This window comes from Ictidomys tridecemlineatus, chromosome 11 (genome assembly GCF_052094955.1).
Source record: "Ictidomys tridecemlineatus isolate mIctTri1 chromosome 11, mIctTri1.hap1, whole genome shotgun sequence".
NCBI lineage: Eukaryota > Metazoa > Chordata > Mammalia > Rodentia > Sciuridae > Ictidomys > Ictidomys tridecemlineatus.
This window is the reverse complement of record NC_135487.1, coordinates 113,448,717-113,475,002: the sequence shown is the minus strand read 5'-3', so window position 1 is coordinate 113,475,002 and position 26,286 is coordinate 113,448,717. Positions and strand designations below refer to the sequence as shown.

At 35.1% G+C, this 26,286-nt stretch overlaps 1 protein-coding gene across 4 annotated transcripts in view; it reads left to right on the top strand.

Annotated features, from left to right (window-relative positions):
• The window catches only part of LOC144368310 (ral GTPase-activating protein subunit alpha-2-like), a 76,350-nt gene extending 54,052 nt beyond the window's left edge, over positions 1–22,298 (top strand). The window contains exons 4-10 of one of the 4 annotated variants that reach the window (XR_013428115.1): positions 5,953–6,010; positions 14,380–14,423; positions 16,834–17,008; positions 17,843–17,958; positions 20,139–20,175; positions 21,503–21,550; positions 22,108–22,298. Coding sequence is in view for 2 of the 4 variants with exons in the window: in XM_078027123.1 (XP_077883249.1) it covers positions 5,953–6,010; positions 14,380–14,423; positions 16,834–17,008; positions 17,843–17,913 (348 nt within the window). In the remaining 2 variants the exon portion in view is untranslated. Of the gene's footprint in view, positions 1–5,952; positions 6,011–14,379; positions 14,424–16,833; positions 17,009–17,842; positions 20,528–21,502; positions 21,551–22,107 lie in introns of those variants that run through there. The other 3 variants (XR_013428114.1, XM_078027123.1, XM_078027122.1) reach the window with 3 other exon arrangements.
• Positions 22,299–26,286: the final 3,988 nt, after the last annotated feature.

Here is a 26,286-nt window from a genome sequence, read left to right as displayed (position 1 = left end):
ATGTTCTTAAAATTTGGCTTCTGTTGTATAATCAAATCCCTAAATATAATGAATCAATGTAGCATTAAAATCCAAACTATTAGTATTTGATTAAATTTTGATTATATTAATTTTCATTAGTTATTGATAACAATAAAATATGATCCTATAAAATAAAAAAGGTGTTTTTCTTTGTTTATATGAACAAAGGAGAATTTAAGTCAAAAACATCATGATGTGTTTTGGAAAACTGAAAAGTATGATTCAGTGCCAGATTGGTTTTCTGACTAAATTGAAAGTTTGAAGAACACTGTGTGTGTCAGATATTCATCTAATTCAAGATAAGATCTATCCTGATTCTTTAATTTTCTTGGTAACTTCTATACAAAGTTTTTTAGTTTAGTGGCAAGATGAAGTCAGAAAATGATCCTGAGGTGTAGTGCAGGTGGGGTGCAAGGTCTCTTTGAAGGAGAATACAGGAGAAAGTAGGACACCAAGTCCCTGCTGTGTCATTTTCTCAGGCTGAGGAATTTCAGGGAAGGACACAGCAAAAAGATGGGAAGGCTTTGGTGGCACCAGGCTTCCATCTGCATGACATAGCAGCCAGCTGATGAGAGGTACTGGCCTGAAGTCAGGTACACTTAGTGCTTCAGCCTTTTAGTACTATAAGAATATCACAATTAATAATTTGAAGATTATTATGGAAAACATAAAAATATGCTGTTCAGATTTTCTTTCAAGAAAGAATTTGCTATGCATTGACTGGATTAATTGATGTCCTTTAGATACTAGCCCCTTTAGCTTTCCAGCCTTGATCATAATCCTCTTATTGAGGTCCTTAGTCAGCAACTGAAAAGGCAAGAGTACAAGGGCCTTCCATTTCTGGTCACGAACTCCATCATAGCATATTTCCCAGAGAACGAACTTTGCAAAAGCTATTAATAATTTGTTTATTAATTTATTATATCATCTCTGGCACTTGTTGTCTGGTTTACAAAGATGGTGACTTCTCCAGGCAAGAATTTTGAGCTCCTTGAATTTAATACTGAAGTCATTTTATCATTTGGCATCCATTTTCTTTAACTTTTTCTTAAAGTTGTGAGTATAGTCATAAGTATTTCTGATCTTTAAAATAAATAAACATATAAATAGCTGGTGCCTCAAAGGTGTCTTCTTTGATTTTTGCACATTTGTCTTTAGCTCCTGCTATACCTTCATCCTTACCTTCTTAGCAGAACTCCCTCAATGTGTTGATATCTCCAGGGATTCATCTTGTTTTCTCATTTTAAGCTCTCTCCCAGTGACTTTCATTTATACACATTTTTTAGCTAGTAACTTAGCCCCATTACCATCATATTCTGCTCCTGTCCTCCAGACCCTCCAGTTGCCTAGAGGAGAGACTACATTAAGATCCATTGGTACCCCAGTTCTAGGATGCTTTAATTTGACATGCTTATTCTCCTCAAGTATTAGATTCCTTTTGGACTTGATGTCTTGAATAAAAGCATTGCCTTTTATCATACCGTGGGAGTAATTCTTAATCTTCAATTTACCCAAACCTCTCTATCTGCCATGCTAACAATTTTACCTCCTAATATCACTATTAATTATATGCCTCTCTTTATCTTGTTGACCATGGTACAGACAATTTCATTCTCCTCTGAAATACTACCATTGCTTCTTCATTGATATTTCTGCTTCTCTTCTCATCCATCTCAAATTTACCTCCAGCTGGAACCCTTTAAGGGACTCTGCACTGCTCCCATGAGAATATTAACCTGCAGCTTCACCTGCCTTCCTAATGCCGTCTCCTTATCTCCTCACTCATCCATTAGCCACACTGACCCTCCTACTGCTCTTGTTACTTTTTATTGATTTTATTTTTTAATACATGAAAGGGGAATGCATTACAATTCTTATTACGCATATAGAGCACAATATTTCATATCTCTGTATATAAAGTGTGTTCACACCAATTCATGTCTTCATACATTTACTTTGGATAATAATGTCCATCACATTCTACCATCATTGCTAACCCCCTGCCTCCTCCCTTCCCCTCCACTCCTCTGCCCTATCTAGAGTTTGTCTATTCCTCCCTTGTTCCCTTTCCCTACCCCACTATGAGTTAGTCACCTTATATCAGAGAAAACATTTGGCATTTGTTTTTTGGGGGGATTGGCTAACTTCACTTAGCATTTTCTTCTTCAATTCCATCCATTTACCTACAAATACCATGATTTTATTCTCTTTTATTGCTGAGTAATATTCAGTGTATATATGCCACATTTTTAATCCATTCAACTACTGAAGGGCATCTAGGTTGGTTCCACAGTTTAGCTATTGTGAATTGTGCTGCAATAAACATCAATGTGGCTGTGTACCTGTAGTATGCTGTTTTAAGTCCTTTGGGTATAGTCGGAGGAGAGGGATAGCTGGGTCAAATGGTGGTTCCATTTCCAGTTTTCCAAAGAATCTCCATACTGCTTTCCATATTGGCTGCACCAATTTGCAGTCCCACCAGCAGTGTGTTAGTGTGCCTTTTCCCCCACATTCTCAACAACACTTATTGTAGTTTGTCTTCATAATAGCTGCCATTCTGACTAGAGTGAGATGATATTGTTACTTTAAGGCACTCAGGGTTTTTTGCCTTTTGTCACTTCCAATTCTCTTCCTCTATCCCTATTCTCCAGTAGGCTAAGATGATTCATCCTCTAAGTCAGCAGCGGTGCTTTCTTCCAGGAAACAGTTCATGAAGCCCTTCTGAGATGAGGCATTTTGCCGTCACTTCTGTATTACCTCTTAGAAATTTCTGTCAAGGCTTTTTGCTTTGTTTTGTGAATGGTATTTTCTCTCTTGCCTACCAATTGTGAGACTAGGCATTTTTATTCGAGTTTGTTTTATGTTTGTACTTCCAGACAAATACCAAAGGATCTCTCCTATTTATAGAATCTAAGAAAGTCGAACTTTGAAAAGCAGAGAATAGAATGGCAGTTTTTTAGAGACTCGGGGGTAGGGGATGGGTAGAGAAAGGAGACTTGTTGTTCAAAAGGTTTGAAGTTTCAATTAAACAGGAAGAATATGATTTGAGCATGGTGATCATACTTAATAGTAATGCATTTTATATTTCAAATTGCTAATAGAATGTATTTTAAGTGTTGTCAACACAAATAACAAGTGTGTGAGGTGATGGATATTTAATTAACTTGTTGCAATCATTCCACAAAATGTCCATACATCAGCATATCACCTGAAGGGTGGGTATGTAGCTAAATGGTAAAGCATTTGCCTAGCATGTGCAAGAACCTGAATTCAGTCTCTAGTACTGCAAAAACAAACAAATAAATAAATGAAAAAGCACACCACCTTGTGACCCAATAAATACAATTATTGTTGATTAATAGCAAATTTAAATTAAAAATAAATTAATTTTAAAATAGTAAAAAATAAAAACCAAAATGTTCTAAAGACAGTCTAAATGAAGGCTTTCCCATTCAAAAAAAAAAAAAAAAGGACAGAGAGAACTTCTTAGTGATTTTTTCAGTATGTGATCAGCTGTTTACTGCTTTATATAATCAGAAATAATCTTTGACATGGTTTGTATTGCATTTTTACCTTTATAGAGGGGAAGAATTTATAACAAGTTATGTAACTAAGGACATTTATATTTTATGTCTGTCATCTTGGAAGAGCAGTTGTTTTAAATTTACAGCTTTATTTTTTAGTTTTCTTTACTAATTTTAGAGTTAAATGTCCTTAACTCAATGATATTTAAAGAAAGATGGGACACATGCCATGTTGATGTGAAGATAGGTTTGATTACCTACAAATTTTAATATTTCATAAGAAAAAAGAATTCAAAATTTATTTCCTGAGCATTCACTGAGTATGCCTGGGTACCAGTCAGAGATCTTCTCGGTGCTGGCAATGCATCAGGGAACAACAAAAGTGTTGTTCTCTTGGAGCTTATTACACTTTTGGTGGAGGGCATGTGATCTTAAAATGGGTAAATCAGTATGATCCTTTCACCTAAGGAGGAGGACTATGAAGAGGACAGGACAGATAAAGGAGAAAGCCCTGGAGGTGTGGGAACAGGGCCAGCCTCCACTAGATAGAGTTCTCAGAAAAGCCTCACGAGGAGGTGACACTTGAAGTGAGACTTGAATGGCAAGGAGATATCACCTGTGTAGGGATATGAGTGGAAAAGTGGTACAGGATAAAAGAAAAGTCCCTGTTATTTATATTCACTTATGTTTGAAAGAAATTTACCTGTTGAGGCTTTTCTCAGAAGTTTGTATACATTCCTTTGTTGTTCATTGGGAACAAATGAAATAAATAGATGTGTCATATTTTACTGACCCACTTGGACAAACAAGAAAACAAAACAAAAATTCAAGCTGGCTGAAAGGGAGAAAGCAGTTCATTACCTACCTAAAAACATACTTACCCAGGAGATCTGGATGTTATATCACATTATTTTTTGATCTGTTAGAATAGTAGGCTAGTTAAACCTAGAAGGGAGATTTTCTTTTTTTATTTGTTCTTTTTAGTTATAATGACAGAATGTATTTTGACATATACATTCATGGAGTATAATTTTCCATTTTTGTGGTTGTATATGATGTGGAGTTACACTAATTGTGTATTCATATAAGAACATAGGAAAGTTACGTCTAGTTATTCTACTGTCTTTCCTGTTCCTATCACTCCTCCCTTCCCTTTCTTCCCCTTTGTCTATCTATTGAACTTAATGTTCTTCCTACTCTTCCGCTTGTTGTGTGTTAGCATCCACATATCAGAAAATTTGGCCTTTGTTTTTTTGGGATCGGCTTATTTCATTTAGCATGATAGTCTCCGGTTTCATCCATATACTGGCAAATGCCATAATTTCATTCTTCTTTATGGCCAAGTAATATTTCATTGTTCCACATTTTCTTTATCCCCTCATCTGTTGAAGGGCACCTAGGTTGGTTCCATAGCTTAGCTCTTGTGAATTGAGCTGCTATAAACATTGATGTGGTCAGTATGCTGATTTTAAGTCCTTTGGTTATATGACAAGGAGTGGGATAACTGGGTCAAATGGTGGTTCCATTCCAAGTTTTCTGAGGAATCTCCATACTGCTTTCAGAGTGGTTGCACCAATTTGCAGTCCCACCAGCAATGTACGAGAGTACCTTTTTTAGTTTTCTTTACTAATTTCAGAGTGAAATAGAAATGTATTATCAATACCAAGGAAGGTATTTTGACCAGTTTGGGATTTTCTATATTTTTTAGAAAAGTAGTTACAGCTAAAAACAAGGACTTTTATTACCCTAGAATAATTTGACAAAATTTGTTGTGGAATGAGGGAAAAAGTTATTCTCATTAGTTAGGGATTTTGGGGGAATGGGGAGCTACTTTTAATGGCCAAATAATTGTGTATATCATAGATTTTTTTCTTTATCTACCAATGAGGACATGCATAACTATGATGCTGAGACTTATTTTTATGCTGTTAATATCATGAAATTCTTGCCACCAGTTTCAGTTTTTTTTCTACTGAATTTTTTTTATCTTCTTTTTGTTCCTCTTTCTTCCCAGCTCTGTTTTTGACTAATGATAATTATGATGAAAATGAGAAGGAGAAGGTGGAAAAAGAAGAAACCTGGGAATTCTGTTATTTGGGAAAATATTCTTTTAATATTTAAGCTCTGCCTGTCATTTAATAAAGACAGAGTGATTAAGTTTTTTTTTCTTTGACCTTATTGGGGAGTTAAACTTGGGATAATAGTCTCTTAAAACATTCAGAGAAAGAAACTTGCCTAGGCAAGTAAAAGAAACTCCCATAGAAATATGGAACAAAGTGCAATATTTATGTTAAATACTTTTCCTTTTCTTTTCTGAAACTTAAAAATAGCAGGTAATATAGGCTTAACACAAGAATACAAAATTTCATGGTTTATTTTCTTTATACTTTATTTTTTTATTTTATAGAAAATACTGCAGTTTCTACCTGAGCGAATTTTCTTTCGATGGCATTACCAGAGTATAGGTAAGAAAGAAATTTAAAAGCTTTTCAGTAATATGTATTTCTTTTAGTGGAATTTTCAGTAATGATTTATATAATGAATACCATTAAGACAGCTTATAGCAAGGATTATTGATAAGGGTTTAACAGTTAAAACCCAAGACAAGTCTGACATGGACTTTGAAGGAAAATGTCTCTTATTCTAAAAGTGCCCTTTAAAGTGTGTCCCGTGGATGATTGGCATCAGACTTCCTCTGGGAGCTTGATAGGTATGCAGAATCTCAGACCCCAACTAGACCTACTGAACATGATCATTTATATTTTTAACAAGGATCCTAATGGGATTCTTGTGTACATGAAGATTGAGAAACACTGATCTAGAGTATTCTAAAATAATTTTATATCTTCTTGCAAAATTCTCTTGTTCTGTAACCTATACCATTGACTCAAAATTGTTAGAATGCTTTAGGATGTGATAGTGAGAGGAAATTTTAAATAAAGCAAGTTACCATGGCTGCCCTTTCTGTGTAGCTTTTAATATCTAACAACATCTCATCTTAATTTAATATGCACAGCCCATCTGGGGTTAATTGTTAATTCTGCCTTCTGTTTTAAAGACTGACTACTTCAGTTCTTCTGCCTTTCAAGAGACTAGCATTTCCTACAATTTTTCTTCCTTACCAGATGTCATATTGGAGGAGATCATGAACCTCATAATGGAATCTAACTCTGTTAATCATTCATTCATTCATTCATTCATTCATTCATTCAGATGTTTATTGAGAGAGACAGTTGGTATGAAGTTTTGACACAGAAACAAAGAATATCTCCTCATTCTTGTATCTTATGGGCCTATTATCCTGTGAGTGGATAAATGAGAAAAATAATTGCAGTATAATTGTCACTATGAAAGAAGTATAATCGGAGCAAAGAAGAAAAGTAGGATAATTATTTAGAGGAATTGAGGGAAGCTTCACAACAGGTAACTTCTTTCGGACCCTTGAAAAATAAGCAGGTTAAGTATTGAAAAGCATAGAAGAGGCCTTCTGGATGGGCTATAATGTGTGCATAGTCATGGAAGCAGAAACAATATCTCACAATCATCAATATTCCAAAATTCAGAATCCTAAATGTTGAAAAAAATGTTGACCTGATTTTTATAGAAATTGAACGTATTTGAAGTTATATATTATAAATCTAAAGGGAAAAAAGTATATATAGTGATACATCTATGGAACTGAATGAATAAATCATTAAAGAAAGTTCCTTGATTTTTAACTCTTTCAAAGAAACAAAAGAAAGTTTTCCTTTAAATCTTAGATAGTTGTTCATAGTATTTCTGCTTAGTTCAAACTTTGAGCTTATGAATTTAAATTAATAGAAAGAAAAAATTTAAATGCAAAGTATAATCTAAAGAGACATCATGGGGATTTGTAATGCTTCAAAGTATAGTAGAAGTAAATGACAAAGAGAAATAACTGCATGAAGTATTTTTAATCTGTGCTAGATATAATCCTTCTTTAATTTTGTTTATATCATTTGTATGAAAACCATACTCATTTTCTTCAGAAAGCACTTTAGAATGTCTGAAGATTAGTGGATTCCCCTCAGCATGAATAAACTTATTAGAACTATGTGAAAACTAATTTGCATTTGTGTTGGGAAACTTTATACATCTAGTAGGCAATGTGTGATATTACTTTAATTCTGCCTAATATCACAAAAACTGGTTAAAATTACTGGCACAGTAGGTTTTTACCTAGTTTGGTGGCATCTTATCAAGAAGACCTCAGAGTCTTTGATTGGGATTTCAAAGTATTAGTCTCCTGAGCCATGTAATAGTAGTATATGTTATTTACCTGGTAGGTAGAATAAGATGTCTCTATAAAGCGGTCAGACTGAGTCATATTTCAGAATGCTGAAGTATGAGCATTTGCATATAAATAGCATATAAAACCATCCTTATTTATTATTGGTGCTTATATATTTAATGCTTGAGTCAAATAGAATCTTTTCAGATAAATACAATTTTGCATTATTAATCAAGTTGGGTAAAAATTGGTATTTATATAGTTCTGCATTTCTTTTATATTGATCTTCAGACTAGCTGTGCTTTGAAGACTTTCATATTTTAGAATAGCAACATGTGCATTGATGTACAATGTAACAAACCATTTAGAACATCAACATAGTGTAATGTTTGTATATAACACCCCAGGAATCTGGGCAGCAGTTTCTAACCAAGTGAGTTATTAGTTGTGGAACTTAAGATATGAGTAGTAATCATCAATGGAGAAGGAGTCTTAGGTGTTATCAACATAGTTCAGATCATGTTCTTCCCACTAGGACTTACACAAAAAAGCTTTTGTTTTCACAACCTTTTAGATTTTGAAATTGTTGAGATCAATAATTTCAAAATTGTTTTTTGAAATTGTTGATAATTTGTCAATTTTGAAATTGTTGATAATTGTCATTGCACACATTTGTATTCCATGCTGTAGTGTACCTCTTGTCTTCTTTCTAGTTTATTTGGAGTTATGAATACTGTTACTATTTGTCACTCAAGTTCTTGACTGAGTTCATTGTAGAAACTAAGAAGCTATAAGGAAACACCTGAAAGGCGAGTGACTCACCCAAGATGGAGATTTTATTGGGGGGCTGCCCAAAGGGGAAGAAAAGGAGAGGCTGAGAGGAGAGGAGGAGGGCAGAGAGAAAGAGAAAGGAGAGAAAGAAGAGGAAGAGGGCAGAGGGAGTGTGCTTACAAGCTTCCGCTTAAGAAGGGTTGCATAGGGGCCGTGGTGGGTGCTGATTGGCAGGGTGACAGGAACAATGAGTGGACACGGTGTCCTGTGGGGATTGGTCAAGGAAACCTTTGAATTTGGCCCTCTTCGGAAAGGAGGGGTAGGGGCAAGGGATTCTGTGATGTTCTGTGGAGATGGAAACTTAACTTCAGCCAGGAATCTCCCACACACCCAACAACACCAGCCTCCAAAGAAAGGACTGTGCTTTGACCGTCTTCCCAGTACTGGCATCTTGACCTCTGCAAAACTTCTGGAATTAGTGGTCCTCTCACCAGCCAGTGTCTAACAGTCTAGATAGTTAATATTCCTTACCTTATAGGAAGACCACTACTATATAACTTCTTAAGTAAATGTTATTGCAGCTTGTAGGGGAAAGGCACTCTGAAATGTTGGGATAGAACCTTGAAGTTTGGGCCACATGCTGTATATTTCCTGAAACTGACAGAAAATAAGCAGAAAAATCAGAAATAAGAGCAACTCCTATATTCTGCTAGTCTCAAAACCTCTCAGGCTTCCTTGATAGCCATATTTTACCCTGAGAAGAAAGTAATAGACAGCAACTACCACAATGTTCTGCCTTTTATGCCACAAAGTCTGTCTTATATGTCACTTTGTTTTGTTTGTAGCAAAGATGTTTGATTTCTCTTAAAATAGTTTTTTATCCTGTCTTTTTAAATATACATGAGAGTAGAGTGTATTTTGACATATTATACATACATGGATTTTTTCTTAGAAGGAAAATAGTCTAGTTTCTTCTTGTTTTGGTTTTTAATGGCTGACTCTTTTCTGTAAATTACTGAATGAGGAAATTGTTTTATAGTGTGAAATAAACACCGGTTCATTATTCTGCATATAGAGAGGTACTGCTATAAGAGATCTTTGAAGAACAAAATTGGGAATGTGGATGAAATAACACTCATAGATTCTGTGATATTAGCTAACCTACAACTGAGTTATTTCCAGATTTCCATTACTGATTACAAATGGAAAAATTGTTTATCACGCTTTTCTGAAGCCACTTTTAGATGAGTAAATTGTGGTAGATAGTAGGTGGGTGATTGACACCTTATCTTTGGGCAATAATGAGATAAAAATGGGAATGAGATAACAGTGGATGGTAGCAACAAGGAAAATAAGTATATTTGATGCAAGAGCTGTAGTACTTATCCACGTGTCCACGTGTCTCCAACACAGAACTAAACTTATATGTCTGTTCACTTTTAAAGAATTTGCTTCTCATGAGCCTCTAGATAGCAGCTTTCCTATTTGATTCAGTGTATGGTGCTGTGCCTAATAAATGTGTATGGAGTGGGTGAAAGGACACATTTTGTATTAGAGGTGTTTTATAGTAAAATTGTTGAAAATAAATCACCCTCAGATCTAAAAGAGTAGGGTTGGTAGAAAATTTACATATGTGCAATACTTCATGAATTTTTAAATATGATTTGTTATTAAATTTCATTTATTTAACTAGATTTTTCTTATTATAGTATAAAAACCAAGTGCATAACTAAATTGAAATTTGTCTTCAACATTTCAAGAGTGTCCCTGGCTTTATGCCTGGGGCTACCCAGTGGCCCCATATTTCTGAATGTGAGCGCAACTTCTCACCAGCCTCTTAAAGTTTTTACTGCCTACTGGGTTCTATACTCTTCTTAGAAGCCTGGGTCTTATAGCTTTTCCTGGTTCCTTTGCTGTTAGGCCATGCCATTCCCTACTTTTCCTGAGGGAGCAGGACCTCCCTATCAACGTGACACTAGAACTCCCTCAAAAGTGCATTGCAGCCAGACCCAAATCCTGAGTGCCTCTGTGTTCATGAAAAATGGGTAGAATGAATACTCAGGAGAGCGTTGGTGCCAACTCCCTTTGCCAAACAGTAGCACTGCAGCCTCAGCCTCTCTGTTTCACCTCCTTGGCCATCTGAAATATGGCTTTCCTGAGGTTCCTCTGTCTCCTTCATAGTCTTTCTTTTCTCCAGTGGCAATTCCAGACTTAATTTGCCTTTTCTTTTGCTTTATTTCTCTTCTTCTTCTTCTTCTTTTTCATGGCCTTGTTCTCTCCTAGTCTTTTCCACCAATCTAAATTACTCATCAGTCCATTGTTCCTCATCCCTATCCTTAGGCATCTTCCTGACACTTTTCATTATGTAGATCTCTGACCACAACCTCTGTCCTCTAGATCTTTCACCCAGTCACTTCTATGCTACCTTTTCTTTTTTAATTTTGAATAACATCTTGATTGGGGATACAGTAAATTGAATATACTTTAAATGCACATTTTGAGAAGTTTTGATACACACACACACAAAAACAATATATGTATGTATCTGTGAAAATAATACTACTATCAGGTAATGAAGAGAGATCTTGCCGTCAAAAGTTTCCTCATCCCCTTTGGAAAAAAAAAAGTTTCCTCATCACCCTTCCCTAACTCATCACTCAGTCCCAAGTTAACCACTGATCTGCTTTTTGTTGCTATAGACTAACTTGCATTTTCTAGAGTCTTATATACATAGAATCATACTGCATATACTCGTTTTCATCTTTCACTTAAGATTCACCTATGTTGTTGCATATATTAATAGTTTGTTCTTATTTCTTAATAGTACAGTATTACATTATATGGTTATAGTATAATTTGTTTATCTGTCTACTTGTTGATAGAAATTTGTGTTGTTTCTAGTATTTGGCAGTTAGAAATATTAAGCTACTGTAAATATTTGTATACAAGTCTTTGTATAAATATAACTTTCCTACCTCTTGGGAAAGGAATGGCTGAATCATATAAAGGCATATGTTTAACTGCCATACTGTTTTCCACAGTGTTTGTGCCATTTTATATTACCATCCTCACTGTGACAGTTCCAGTTAAAAATACTTGGTATAGTCAATTTAAGAAAGATTAGTAGTAATATCTCCTTGACTAAAGAACTTGATCATCTTTTCATGGGTTTGCCATCTGTATGTTTTTGGTGGACCTGTATGTTCAAATATATTGTCCATTTAAACATTTTTTCCTTAATATTAAATTTTGAGAGTTCTTTACATATTCTTTGTTTTTTAATTAGATATGTCTTGGAAATATTTTCTCCCTATCTTGTTGTTTTAGTCCCTTAAATAGTGTCTTTTGAGGAGTAAAGCTTTTAATTTTGAAGAAATTCAATTTTTTTCTTCTATAGATTATGCTTTTGGTATTGTGTCTAGAGAATTTTTACTCAGCTGAAGTCACAAAGATCCCCTGTGGTTTTCTTCTTGCAGTTCTGTTATTATGTTTCATATTGATCCATTTTGAGCTAATTTTTGGTTAATTTAAAATTCCTGCTTCCTTATGCCTACTTAGTATGTGCATCTTGTACTCCTAGGAAGTTCTATATTCTTGATCCACTAGCTACTTCTAATTATCTTTGTGCACCAGCATCCCAAAGGGAGTTTTTCCATGTTCTTAAGCCTTGTCTGGTGGTATGCTTCTTTGTTGTTTAGCTTGAGGCATGATATATAAAGGGAATTTTTAAACAATTAAAACTAAAATAAGAAAGGATTTTTGTACCTTTACGAACTTTTCACCTTATGGTATCTTTAAAAAATTGTCAGTTGGTCAAAAAGACATTGGTAGATCTCACAATTGAAAATAAGAAGCAAGTAGAGTTTGAAATTTTTTTAATTTGTTTTAATTAGTTACACATGACAGTACAGTGATCTTGACATATCATACATTTGAATCAAATGGGGCATAATTTCTCATTTTTCTGAGTGTACAGGTTGCAGAATCACATTGTTCATGTAGTCACGTATATACATATAGCAATAATAAAGTCTATTTTAATTTTGATGAGTTTTTTTTCGATTAAATTCAGGAAAGTAAAGTCAGTAGTACATTCTGTATTATAAGTGATATATTTAAACTAATGCTGTGAATTTAAATACACTTGATATTTATTTTTGAATATTTTTTCAACTACCTTAATATTTTGGAAATATTAACTATTAACATTCAGAAAAGCCATGTATATGGGGGATACATGTTTTTCCTCTTGCCTCAGACCTCTAGTTAAGGATATTTTTGTTTAAGATACAAATAAGAATTAGCCACACTAGACCCAAATAAGAGGGGGATAAAAGGGGAAAGGATCCCATGAAAATATAAGGGAGATCAGTGGGGTGAAAGAAGGTAATAATAGGAAGGGAGGAAAGATGGGAAAGGGGAGGAATAGTAGAATGAAATCAACCAAATTATGCTATGTATATATATGAATATACCACAGTGAATTTCACCTTTATGTCTATCTATAAATTACCAATTTGAAAAAGAGCTATAAATAAATAGAAGGAAAATCAGTACTAGAGGAAATGAAAGAGGGCAAGGGAGGGTAGGAGTTATATATAATTATAATTCACTAATTAAAATATAATAATATAAAGTTAGCCAATAGAAGTTTAAATTCATACAATCAACCCCATTAATTAAATTTTATTTATTCATTTATGTATTCTTTCAGTTATTCACATGAGTCAATAAAGTGGCAACCAGTAGGGCTAGGGAGGCACATAAAATAGATGAGGGCCCCGGTGTTAGATGTTATAGTGACAGTAATAGCAATTATTAAAGGTTTCTTCAGATTGCCTGTGGTTTTGTCCTGACTACTGAATTCCATTTATCGATCAGACATATCTATATATCCAATATCCACAGAAATTTGGCTTGTATTAATCCTTAAGACATTGACTCTATTTCATAGTGATTCATCTTTTTCATATACATTAAATAAAATAAATATGAATGGATATCTGATTTTAAAATATTGCACAAAACTATTCAATAGGGAGATCTAAGTAATTTTTTTGGTAACATATGCAATTTGATTAAATGAAAAGTTCTCCTGCCTGAGACTTCCAATATATTTCAGTTTTGAAAGTACCCTTCTTTTTTTATTCTATTTTAGAGGCATTTAGATGGGATTTCCATACCATGTCCATCCTGGGGACATGAGTGCATTTATAGAATACTCAGTTGTATATTTCCATTGAGAGACTTTTCTTGGAATGCTGGACTGCAGCGTGAAAGTTTTGGCTGTTGACTGGTAAGTAAATCTTAATTCCACCTCCTTGCCAGTAACCTGAGTGCTCTGCTAGAGGATTTATTGAGGGACTGAACCTCATAAATGTGGTCTTCATTGCCAGGAGAGAGACATAGCATCCTGCATATTTGTAAAGTATTCTTGTAAAAGTGTTTTGTGAGCAGTAGTTTGACATTATTTTTACCTCTAAAATTAAAAAAAAAATCAGTTTATATATGACAAAGATATTTGTATATATTATACTACGGGTATTTGGGTTACCTCAATATCAATGATTTTGACTATTTTTAAAGAATTTTGAAGAGGCTCGTACTTAAAGTACTTTTACCTGAACAACGTTTTTCCTTTTGTGACATTGCTTTGCTTCTCAAGGGTGTCCTTCTTCCTTTTACTTTTAGGAAAGTATACCCTTTTATCACAAAGTACTTTTATTTCTAAAACTTATTTTTTTTAAAAAAAATAGATCTTAAACATTTATTTATATACTCTATTTCTAATTCATTGTTTTAAATTTTCAGGCTCAACTTTAAAGAAGCTTCTACACACTGGAAATTCTATTAAGGTATTTATTTTAGATGAAAATATAATGGCATTTTTAATTACTCTTAAGTTTATTAATGCCACAAAGTAACAAAGGCCATTTTGAAAATGAAAGATCTTTATAAACCACTTTTTTAGTTTTTATTTTTAATTGAGAAATTATATGACAAATATTGTTTAGAAAGGTTTTTGTTCTTAACATTGTCACTTATATTGTGAAGGACATTTTAAGTAGTGTTAGAAAAAGTGGCTTTGGTGTCAGAGTTTGGACTTCTGAGTTCTAATTGTGATTCTTTTGAGTATAGCTAAGGATCATAGTCAAAGCAATGACTGCTTCAGTTTTATCATCAGAAAAAAAAAAGAGTAATTCATTTGTAAGCTTCATCGCTAACAACTGATTCTGTCTACCGCAGCAATATGGTTGTTAAAATTATAGTTGTCTCTGAATTAATTTTGCTAATTTTGAGAACTATTGTGGGAGGAAAAAACAGCAGAGAGCCTCACTCTTGAATATTTTTTCATCTATTTGCAGTTGGTGATCTTGTAATTTAAGTTAAAGTTGGATTATTTTAAAATAAAAATGTATTATTTATAATGACATAGACTATTTGATGCTGGGATAAGATGACCCTAAAACATGAGTGGTAGAAGGCTGTGAGACTGATGAATTTTTCACTTGTAGAAATGTTCATGTCTTTAATAAGGTACTACATTTTTGTTTGTATACCAGTTTAAACAACCACAGATACTTAAAACTTGATATATTAACTTTCCTCTTATATGTTGAAAAACAGAAGCAATGTATTCTTAACCTCATAGTGATTTCCATATTTGTTCCAACCCCCAAATTTTTTAAGGAAATATAGTTAACTATAATTAAATATAGTTAACTATAGTTAACATGAAAAATTTGAGACTTATAGAATTTCACAGAAACTTTCCTCATGTTAAATATTATTTGATTAGGTGTATATAGAGCTGCATCATTTTTGCTTGATGGCTGAATAATATGTATTCAACATTACCCCTCATTTTACCTGCTAGAGGAAAGGAGGAATAATATGGAAAGACATGGAGGTTTGAGCAGAGCAGTGGTGGAGTCCAGGGGTATGTTTGGAAGTATGCTGTAAATCCCCTCAGTTAATGTGGAGTACTGTTGCCAGCTAGGGTATCTGTCTTGGTGTATTTTGACTTCTCTTGGAAATTGGTGAATCTTTTTCTCTCCTCTCTCTCTCTCCCGTCTCCCCTCTCCCCTCTCCCCTCTCCCCTCTCCTCCCCTCTTCTCTCTCTCTCTCTCTCTCTCTCTCTCTCTCTCTCTCTCTCTCTCTCTCTCTCTCTCTCGTGTGTGTGTGTGTGTGTGTGTGTGTGTGTGTGTGTGTGTGTGTGTCTCCTCTTCTCCACTTTTTGGTTTTCCTGCAGAGTTTCTTGTTTGGCTTGCAACACTATTTATTTGGAGGGACCAGTCTTACCTTGAGTTAATTGAAAGGAGATCAGGCAGCCACTCCAATTGCCTGTATTTGGAGCTCATTACATCTTTCAGTTGCATCTGACACGTTTCATTCTCATTTGCTTATTTATCTTCTTTTATTGACATCATCTTTTAAAACCACTTAGGAATGCAGAAAAGGAGGGATGCCTTTTTTAATCCTAGGGATATGATGAAGTTGGAAGTGTAGAAGAAGAAAAAGTACATGTCTACCTACATGTACTATCTTGATTTTTTTTTTTCTACCAGGGAATGCTGACCATTCAGAGCACAGTGAAGAGTTTAGAATAGAGTATGGACTTGAGGCAGTGTAGCTGGAGGTCTGCCCTGTCAGGTTGAGCCAGGTGTTCAGTTTCATTTAGCTCCTAGTATTCAGGATTTTTAAGAACATTATAAACAGGTGCATATTATAGTGACATTATGAAATTCTGTTAAAAGCACAGTATAAATTTGGAGAAAGATTATCTTTTTCACTGTTTTTCTGGATAATCAAGATTTGATGGTATGAACACTGTGGCCTTACATTATGAAATACTGTTAATAGGAAATAAATAGTGCTAACTGGGAGCCAGGACCCCCTTTTGTGCCTTACATATATTAACTCACTTAATCCTTATAACAGTCCTTTGTGGCAAAAACTATTGTCCTCCCTAATTTACAGATGAGGAGACTAAGGCCTAGAGAAGTTAAATGGTTTCCTACAGGTCACAGCTAGAAACTGGAAGAGGCTAAATTTGAACCCAGGCCCTCTGGCCCCAGAACCCAAACTCTTAATCTTGGTGCTGTATTGTAGCATCCTTGCTTACTTTCTATTTAGTGACAAACTTGGTGCAGAACTTTAACAGTGCCTTTTAACTTCTAGTTTTTCTTTAAGAATGGTGCTACATTGGATGCATTTCTACAGATACATGTGTTTCATTTTCATTGCTTTTAATTTTGTCTTTAGATAAGATGTGAAGGAATCAGGTTGTTTCTTTTGTGGCTTCAAGCACTTCAGACAAACTGCGCAGAACAGGTGCTGATTTTTGCATGCCTCGTGCCTGGTTTTCCAGCCATCTTATCATCCAGGGGGCCCTGCACACTGCAGACACTCATCAATCCTAGCCCTAATGTAGCTGATGGTAAGCACTGTCAGTAAACTCTACACACTGAAATTACTCTGGCACTTAAATTGAGGAAATTCTTGATTTTTCATTTTCTTTAGTGTAAGTTCTGATGAGGTCTCAAGAGGAATTATTCCCTGTAATTCACACTAGTTTCTTACAAACATTAGAATCAAAATATTTGGAGCCTATTTATATGAAATGATGTTAGGAGAAACTTACTGAAGTGGTGGAAACAGGAATGAAAAGGAGGCACAGATGTTGGCAGTAGCAGGAAGTAGGTATACATGATATGTCTGCAGTGTTTTTGTATCTGCTAATGCAATTTAAATCTACCTTCCAAAATGACTGTCTATTGTTGTCATCACTATCGTTTTATTAGTGGACATTCATCCTGATTTTCCAGCTGTTTAGTTTCATGTAGCATTTATAGAAGGACAACAGTGGCCTCATCAGACCATTTATATCCTTTGAATTCTTAAGGAACTCTCACCTATTAGGGCCATTGATTTATTATTCCATATCACTTTATTGCCTGATGACTAGCATGATTTGGGGCTGATTGAAACAGAATTTGAAAGGGAAAGAATAGTCCAGTGGGAGAGGTGGCTGGCTCTGGGACATCTGTCCGGTGTTCTAAGCCCTTGATCCACATTGGCTTAGAATTCAGTATAAGCAGTTCCAACGGCTGGATAGATCCATTTCTACAAATACATGTGTTTCATTTTCATTGCTTTTAATTTTGTCTTTAGGTAAGATGTGAAGGAATCAGGTTGTTTAAAAAAATGCATTTTTTAAAACCCTATTTAAAATTTAACTTTGGTGAAAGAGGTCTCATTTTCTACCCTGCAGCAAAAATATTTCCAGAAGAAATCACTCCACTCCTGCCAGCCATATCAGGGGAGAAGATTGCTGAGGACTAAACCTGCTTTTTTCTTCAAATACTGTTGAAATATATGGTTATTCAGGTCAGAGAAAAATTGTTGCTATTTCAGTGTTGCATTTATTCTTTTCTCTCTCTCTCTCTCTCTCTCTCTCTCTCTCTCTCTCTCTCTTTCTCTCTCTCTCTTCATTAGGGTGATTTTTATGATACTTCACTAAACACTGAGTACGCATCGTTGTTAGGTCAAGACCAGGAATTTGTACTATTTTATGTGATCTCTTCAAACAATTTGTCTTTCTTTATGTCTTTCCCTCCCCTCATATCTAAGCTGGCATGACAGAATGGAGGAGGAGGCAGGCCTAGAGGCTGACCTATGGGCCAGGAGTAGGCAGAGTAGACTGGAAGATATGAAGAAAAACACATGCAATGAGCTCATACTGCTGTTAGCACAGCCTGATTCACCTCACATGCTCCTTTTTTTAGATTTACCCATATAGTATAGAACTGACATCATTAGCTGATTTGTGTCACATGATCTGTATTTCCAAACAGATTATTTTTTCTCAGTGGACACTTTTCATGTTCCTGAGTTCCTCCTGGGCTTCAGAGCCAGGTTTGTTGAAGTCATCATCTTTGCCACATCCTCTTTCTTGCCTAACATTCCTTTGACACCTACTGTTGCCTGTCTTCTGCCCAGGTCCCAGATCAGGATGGAGTCTAGTGGTTCATAATTTGCTCTGCTCATTCTTGAGGTGATTTGTCAGTGACTACCCTTTCTTCATGAGCTCCTCTCCTAGTGATACTTTTGATGTTTTCTTCTGGCCTTCTTTCCCCTCCCTACTTCTTTCCAGTTTTCTTTAGGTAGCTGTTTTGTTTTGTTTTTGCTATCCTTTAAAATTCAGTTCTTGGCTGCCCTTTCTGATTGTACAGTCTTGCTGGGAAATTCTGATCCCTACCTCTACCCCCATTTCATTTAGCCAGCACCATAAAACCAAGACTTCAAAATCTTGAGAGCCTGATCAGGGCATTCTATCATCTTATAGAAGCTGTGCATTGAACTCATGCCTCTTCTATGAGGAACTCACATGTGCCTTTTCAAAAGTGTTTGGGCATCCTGTCTGCCCTGGAAATCAGCACAGGGTATCTAAAACTTGATGTTTTGAGGGCCTTGGTTCTCTTTCTAGATGTGTCACTCATTAGTGACACATCTCAAATAAATCAACGTCAAATAAGTCACATAGTCCCCAGAACTAGAAGAGAATGGCATAGATATAGGGTAGAGGTTTGTCTGCACACATTGAAACCACTCTGTATGTAGGGTTTTATGTGCCTGACTTGTACCTTTCTCTTCCCTTCCCTTCCTTTCTGTCTGTTGGGGTGACTCTTCAGAGCAGAGTTTCTGACAGTTTATGGACACTAACCCCCTCTGCCCCAGAGGCAACCAAAGTAATCATCCCTTTACTTCAGATACCACACAGATATTGTCATTTTCTAGGTGGGATTGTCATGAAGGAAGCTGGTAAGCACTGCTTTGGGCTAACAAGTAATAAGAACCAGTGATAGGTCCTCTGTGGTTTATAATTTGCTCTGCTCATTCTTGTTAAGACCCCCTTCTCTGTCATCTTTCCCTCAGTAGTATGGTGGTGACTGCACCTCTGTGATAGTCTTCTCCAGGCTTCTGGGGCAGTGCTGCCAGTTACTGGACTTTTTTCTAGTGCTCACACTGTGCACTCACTGTGCTAGGTTTTCAAGGTTCATAATATTACCTCAACACTGTGAAAGCTTTATACTTAACCCATTAGCTAGACTGGCAGGCTTGATTTATTTTAGCCTGTTAATTGCCTTTAAAATAAGAATGTTCTTTTTAAGATTCCATCAATTTTTGCCTTTTATTATTGATTTTATGTTTAGGTAGTATTGGATAAAGTAATTATAAATGGCCTTTTATGAGTTTAGGAAAAAAGTACCTGATTATTTCTGACTAAATCTTTTAAAGATACAAGGAATGTTTAACCATTTCAAAGAACACATGGAAAAAATATGGACATTATGTAGCAGAGCAAGTTTGAAAACACATAATACCTATTTTTTAAAGATCCTAATCTTTTGAACTTTGTTAAAATTTAATTTTATTTCATGATTGCCAATATTATTTGTCCTCTTTTTAATTTATGAAAAGAATTTTAATTAAAACAGCATTTCATTTTGTATGTGTTAATTTGAAATGTAAATATGCTTGTTTTCTTTTTCACATATTATCCAAAGGCTGCAAGCTTGGAGTGGAAGAATAAAGAGAATCAGGGTACTGGTTTTAAATTTCTTTTTACATTGTTTTGAAAGTATTATCTTCCTCATTTATTTCCATCATTTACTAAGTTAACAAATATCTACAAACCTGTACTTGGTAAATACTGTTTGACGTGTATATAGGCAACATTCATAGGAAAGCTGTACAGTCTCTTTTATAGTGACTTTTTAATATTTTAAAGTAATCAATGTATTCTTATATTAAATGATAACTTTATTGTGCAAAGTTTAAAGTTTCCTAATAAGTGATTTTAATTACGTATATTAAGATATTCATCATCTCCTAGCAATAATGGGAACCGTGACTCCTATACTCAAAAATAAAATAAAACACATCATGAACTGTCTCACCTTTTGAAGAAAACCTGCATTTTTCCTTGTATTCCTTGCTTTATCCCCAAAGCTTCTTACTCTCAAGATGGCTGGCATTCTTTCTTGATTGTTTTTACTTTATCCCAAGGGATGTCTCTCCCTTGAAACAGCCTGCATTCTCCCTCAAATATATGTGTGCTTTCCTAAATAAATCTTTATCTTTGAAAAAAATCATGATTTTTTTTGTGTGTAAATTATATTTGCCATCTCTTAATGTAAAAATTGCATTCCCAAAGTCTCCTCTTCTGGGTGGTAGGTTGTGGTACCCTAGAACTTGCTCAGTGACCAGACAGGCCAGACCAGAGCACACAGCTGCCCATAGTATGCCCTTTTATACTGGGTCTTTTATCCAGCAGGTACTACTGACAGTTGCTTATGGAGGACAGATGTTTGGTTGATTGGACAATCTAGGAAAAGCAAGTCCCTTATTTGCGGGGGTAGGAAACATAAGGCACTTTCTAATTTAGAACCTAAAGTTTTCCTTCCATAAAAAATGAGGATTCACAGGACAGAAGCATCCCTTAGAGTAGTGAAAGTGGGGGAAGGGGAGGACAAATCTTCTTATTATTATCTGAGGCTAAATTAGTTCATGAATATTCAAGATAGCTTTGGAGGAGAAAAGGTCATTAGGAGCATTACTCCAGCTAGGGGACATGACCAACTAATTCATTTGTCTTTTCTGTGCATGTTTATCTATGTACATACACACATATGGTTGCACTTACATGTGCACACACTCAGGCACAGGGAGAGTAGCTGGAGCTTGGTACATTTGGAAAGATATAGAAATGAATTTTAGTCATACTAGAGTTCTATTTTGTTAGCTATGTTATGTGTGGATTTTTAAAAAAATTTTCTTGATTCTTCAATTTAGTTTATATTCATAGTACATTGTTACTATTACTAGGTTGAAAATTTTTTATTGAAAATATCTTTTCTGCTTCGTTCAGGTACTCCGGGAGTACAAAAATTAGTTAAGAGACAGAGTTGGATTTATGGCAAGTAATATATTAAATCTGGTACCATATGATTTTCATATTGATGAAGGAATTTAAAGAATGAGAAATGGACCTCGTTGTTAATTCTTTGGAAGATGTGGTATCTTATATCTCAAAGATGAAATGTTCTGAATTCTTAGACATCAAATATATTATATGAATTCTGTTTCCTTGGATTCATCTAAAGGGAAAAGGGTAGAAAAAACTTAAGTTCAGTAGGTTTAGTCAGTGCTGTGTTGGATATTAAAATACTTAAAAAGATTGTTTTTCTAAAGTGCCTATATACTTTTAACATGTTACAGTCAGAAAATGAGATTAAATTAGGTATGTGACCAGATTGTATTATAGTCCCATATAATTTCTCAAATTTATTAAAAAAGCTATTAGCTTAATTTTTCCATAGCTGTATATAGACAATAAAAGTCCCCTCTTCTTGGTCAGATTTCAAGACAGTTAGCAATGAACCTACGAAAAGGTGCTATTTCTGCATCTTCATTCTTAGTTGCTATACAGATAACTAACCTAATCAATACTCTGTTCTTTTTTTTTTCTGCCAGACATCCCCCATTTGTGACCAACCCAGTGTACATTACTACAAATCGAGATAATGAAAGCATTTACAGTACAAAAATTCCATACATGGCAGCTCGTGTGGTTTTTATTAAGTGGGTTGTAACATTCTTTTTGGAAAAAAAGTATCTAACTGCAACACAGAACACTAAAAATGGAGTTGATGTATTGCCGAAAATCATTCAGGTATGCCAATCAAAATACATAACTAAAGTAATTGATTAATAGAATTATAATTCTTGCAGGTTTTTGGATTATTGTCCCACCCTGTCTATAATGTTAGGATTTCCAAGGGAATCAGAAACACTTACTATATGCTATTGAAATTGCCATAACAGGAAATTTCACTGGCAAGGAAAGCATTCTGAGAAGACGGCTGGTTCTCCCTCATTCCTACTCCTTTACTCAAGTTTCTGTAACCTCTGATGAGTATGAGTACAGTGGACCATTCTGCTTTCATCAATCACCAGCACCTAGAAGTCTCTCAGGACATATTCAGATGGCTCATGCTATTAAGTTCCCATTACATATCAGGGGAGGGAATGAATGAGCAGCTTAGGATTCAGGGATGGTTATTGTGTTATAATAGGATCCCTACAAGGGAAGACTACCTCTCCTTGAGGCTTTCTGAAAAGATCTAGTGTCAGGCCTGCTTTTTCTCTTGGTCTTGGTCAGAAACAGATGGGGGCTTTTTCAGGCTGAGTTGGTTAGGGACTATGTGCTGAGGGGGTCATAGTTTTGTGTGTGTTGTTGTTTAGTGTCCCCAAAAACAGGGACAGTAAATGTGGTGCGCTAATTTTAGGTTTGCTGCTGCTATGGAGTTCCCAGAAGTATAACCTGGGCTTCATCTGGGACCATACAAGCTTTACAGGCAAATAAGTGGCTCATATGCTACTAGGTCATTAGGGCCTTAATGAAAGGACATTAAGTCTAATAGAGCATGTGGCTCCATTGAAGAGGACTCATTGAAATGCTAGAGAGAAGTTCATTGTCAGAAGACTCTGAGGGAGAAGCAGTTACAATAAGAACAGCAAAAGGCTTGCTGAAAGAAAGTTTAAAAACCGAAAAGGTCACAATTTAAAATTTTAGTGAAGAAAATGGAAATGATCACTACCAAGAATAAAATTGGCTTTCTGAAGAAATGTCTTATAACATTGAGTAAAACTTTAGACAGAAATCAGAAATGAATAAATAAAATCCAAGGGAAGGTCCAGATCGACCTTAAAAAATTGTGGCACCAGGGGAAAAGAATGAGGAGTAATAATTGAACAAATAAGTATACTTGAGGTGAAAAAAAAAGACATGTCTCCGACATGTCTCTAAGGACCTTTGAGTCCCAGGAAAAATTAACAAAACAGACTTTCATGGATTAAGAAAAATTATACACATTTCCAGATGGAAACCATAGGTTACTTAAAATGAAACTGAGATTAGCGTCTAATATCTAATCAAATGTGCACCCCTGGAAGCTGGAAATATACCCATGTTCTTTCTGCTCTGTCACCGAAAGGATGCTCAGTCAGGATCAAGGAAGATATTTAATAAATATGGTGTTAGTCTAAGTGCTTAGAACCTTGCCTCTTTTGACATACCTAAGCAAATGTCCGATTGATTAAAGGTATACAATAAAAGCCAAATAACAATCCTCTTAAACCAGGGATTTAAGAGAAAGTCTATGGAAATTTTTAAAATTGGGGACTAATAGACTACCTTAAATAGAAATAAGACTTAGATGCTATAGAAGAAATCAAGTTTGAATTTATTTAAAAAATAGAGAAAGCTTTATATGTCCGAAGATAAAATAAAGTCAAATCCAAGCAATAGACTGTTAAGTGACAACACCCTCTTAAATGAGTCAATATCTCTATGAAGACAAATAGAATTGAGAGTGGACAAAGGAGATGAAAGTGCAGCTTGCAGAAGAGGGAATTCAGTGGCCCTGAATTTCACCAGCAGTCATGGAAATGCCATTAGTTCTGAACCAGGATGAGAAATCTTTATTTACTTATAAGGAAACAAAAATCTGTATGAAGTTATATATTAAAAACTCAGTTGTACTTTTTAGTATGTTTTACATGATGTGATTGTCACTGATTAAAAAATCTCAAAAATCTATTCTCTCCATCTTAAAAAGATTGTAAAGCCATCACCTGTATTTAGTCAAAATAACTTGCTTATTCTTGAAAACTACATGTGTATGTAAGGAGATAGAAAAAACAGCAAATTAAACACTGCTTCAAGATTTTTTTTTTCTTGGTTGACTCCTTGCAATTGCAAGTCATCTAATTTGTATTATTTAGCTTTTTTAAGTGTCTTAAGAGTTGGACTTCCTGAATCAATTAGATGGTTCCTAATAACAAAAAAAGATACCACCAACCCAACTGTCTTAAACAAAAAAGAAATATTTTAATTCTACTAAAAAGAAGTGCATGGTAAAACTGATAGAATATAGTTAACTCACACTTTCTCACTGGTTCTCTGTGGTTATTCTCTTCTCCATTCTGCTTTTCCCCTCCAGTTGTTTTGTCCATGGCTTCACCCATGATTGTAAGACAGTTGCCAGCAGCTGGGACACTACTCTCCTGTTATATTTAGAGGGAGTCTAGGAATATATAGTCTTTCTCTTTTGTCTGGATGGAACATTTTAATTTACCAACCCTGTAACAATAATGCTGATTGGATTAAACTCAGCTCAGTAAATGGACCAAGAAATGCCATGATTGGCTTCTATGAAACTAATGCTTTTTGATACTTTGGGCTCAGCTTCCTTTGAGTCTCTGGGCTGCAAGGGAGGAGACACACACAGCCTGGAGGCTCTTTTCTGGAGGTGGGATAGGTGCCAGCAAACAGAACCTTGCCACCATCCCTGTTGATAGTTGAGTCACAGGAAGAGACCATCACTCTTCCTTACACTAAGCTGTTATATTAGTTTTCTATTGCCAGTGTAGCAAACTACCACAAGTTTAATGGTTTGGAATAATACAGTTTTATTATTTTATAGTTCTGGAAGTCAGAAATTCAAAATCGGTGCCAGGCATTTTAAGACCTTTGTTTCTTTTGGAGCTCTTTGGAAGATTTCTGCTTTCCTGCCCTGTCCTTTTTTCTAGAAGCTGCTTCATTTCTTGGCACATAAGGAAAAGTGAATCATATCACTTTTCCTCCCTCCATTTTTTTTTCAAGAGAGAGTGAGAGAGGAGAGAGAGAGACAATTTTTAATATTTATTTTTTAGTTCTCGGTGGACACAACATCTTTGTTGGTATGTGGTGCTGAGGATTGAACCTGGGCCGCACGCATGCCAGGCGAGCACCCTACCACTTGAGCCACATCCCCAGCCCCTTCCTCCTTCCATTTTTATCATCACATTACCTCCTTTGTCTCTGGTCCTCTTGCCTCCCTCTTATAAGGACCTTTGATTCCATCAGGGCAATTTGGAATCCAAAATAATTTCCTAATCCCTACCTTCTTAATTTAGTCACTAGATCCTTTTTACCAAATAAGGTCCTACACTCACAGATTCCAAGGATTGAGAAATGGATATCTTTGGGAGGGGGGCAAATGTTATTAAGCCCACATCTGTTGTCTCCTGTATTTCCTTCTCTGCCCTGTAGTTTTGTTTCCCACCTCATCCCACATGTCGGTTGATTTCCACTTTTCATTTACATTGTATAGGAGAAAAAACAGCAGTTTAAACAATGTAATACTAAACCCTAGAAATAAGGTTGCCGAAGTAAAGCACATTGTACTTATCTCCTGAAGTTTTCGTTTGGAATTTAAAACTTGATATAGTTTTACCCATATTTTGAGCATTTTTCTCTGGTTATTGAAAACCTCTTTTCAAACAGTATACTGCTCTTTTAAAAGACCTTCAAAATTTCATGACTGCTTTTTCTATTTCTATGAGGAATATCATTGGGATTTTGAACAGAATTTCATTAAATTATTATAGTCATTTTGGTAGTATGGTCATTTTGATAATATTAATTCTGCTTATCCAAGAACAAGGTAGATCTTTTTCTCTTTTAAGGTTTTCTTTGATTTCTTTCTTTAAGGTGCTGTAATTTTCATTATATAGATCTTTCATCTCTTTTGTTGAATCCCAAGTATTTTACTTTTTTTGATGCTATTGTAAATGGGGTGGTTTTCCTCATTTTCATTTCTGAGGATT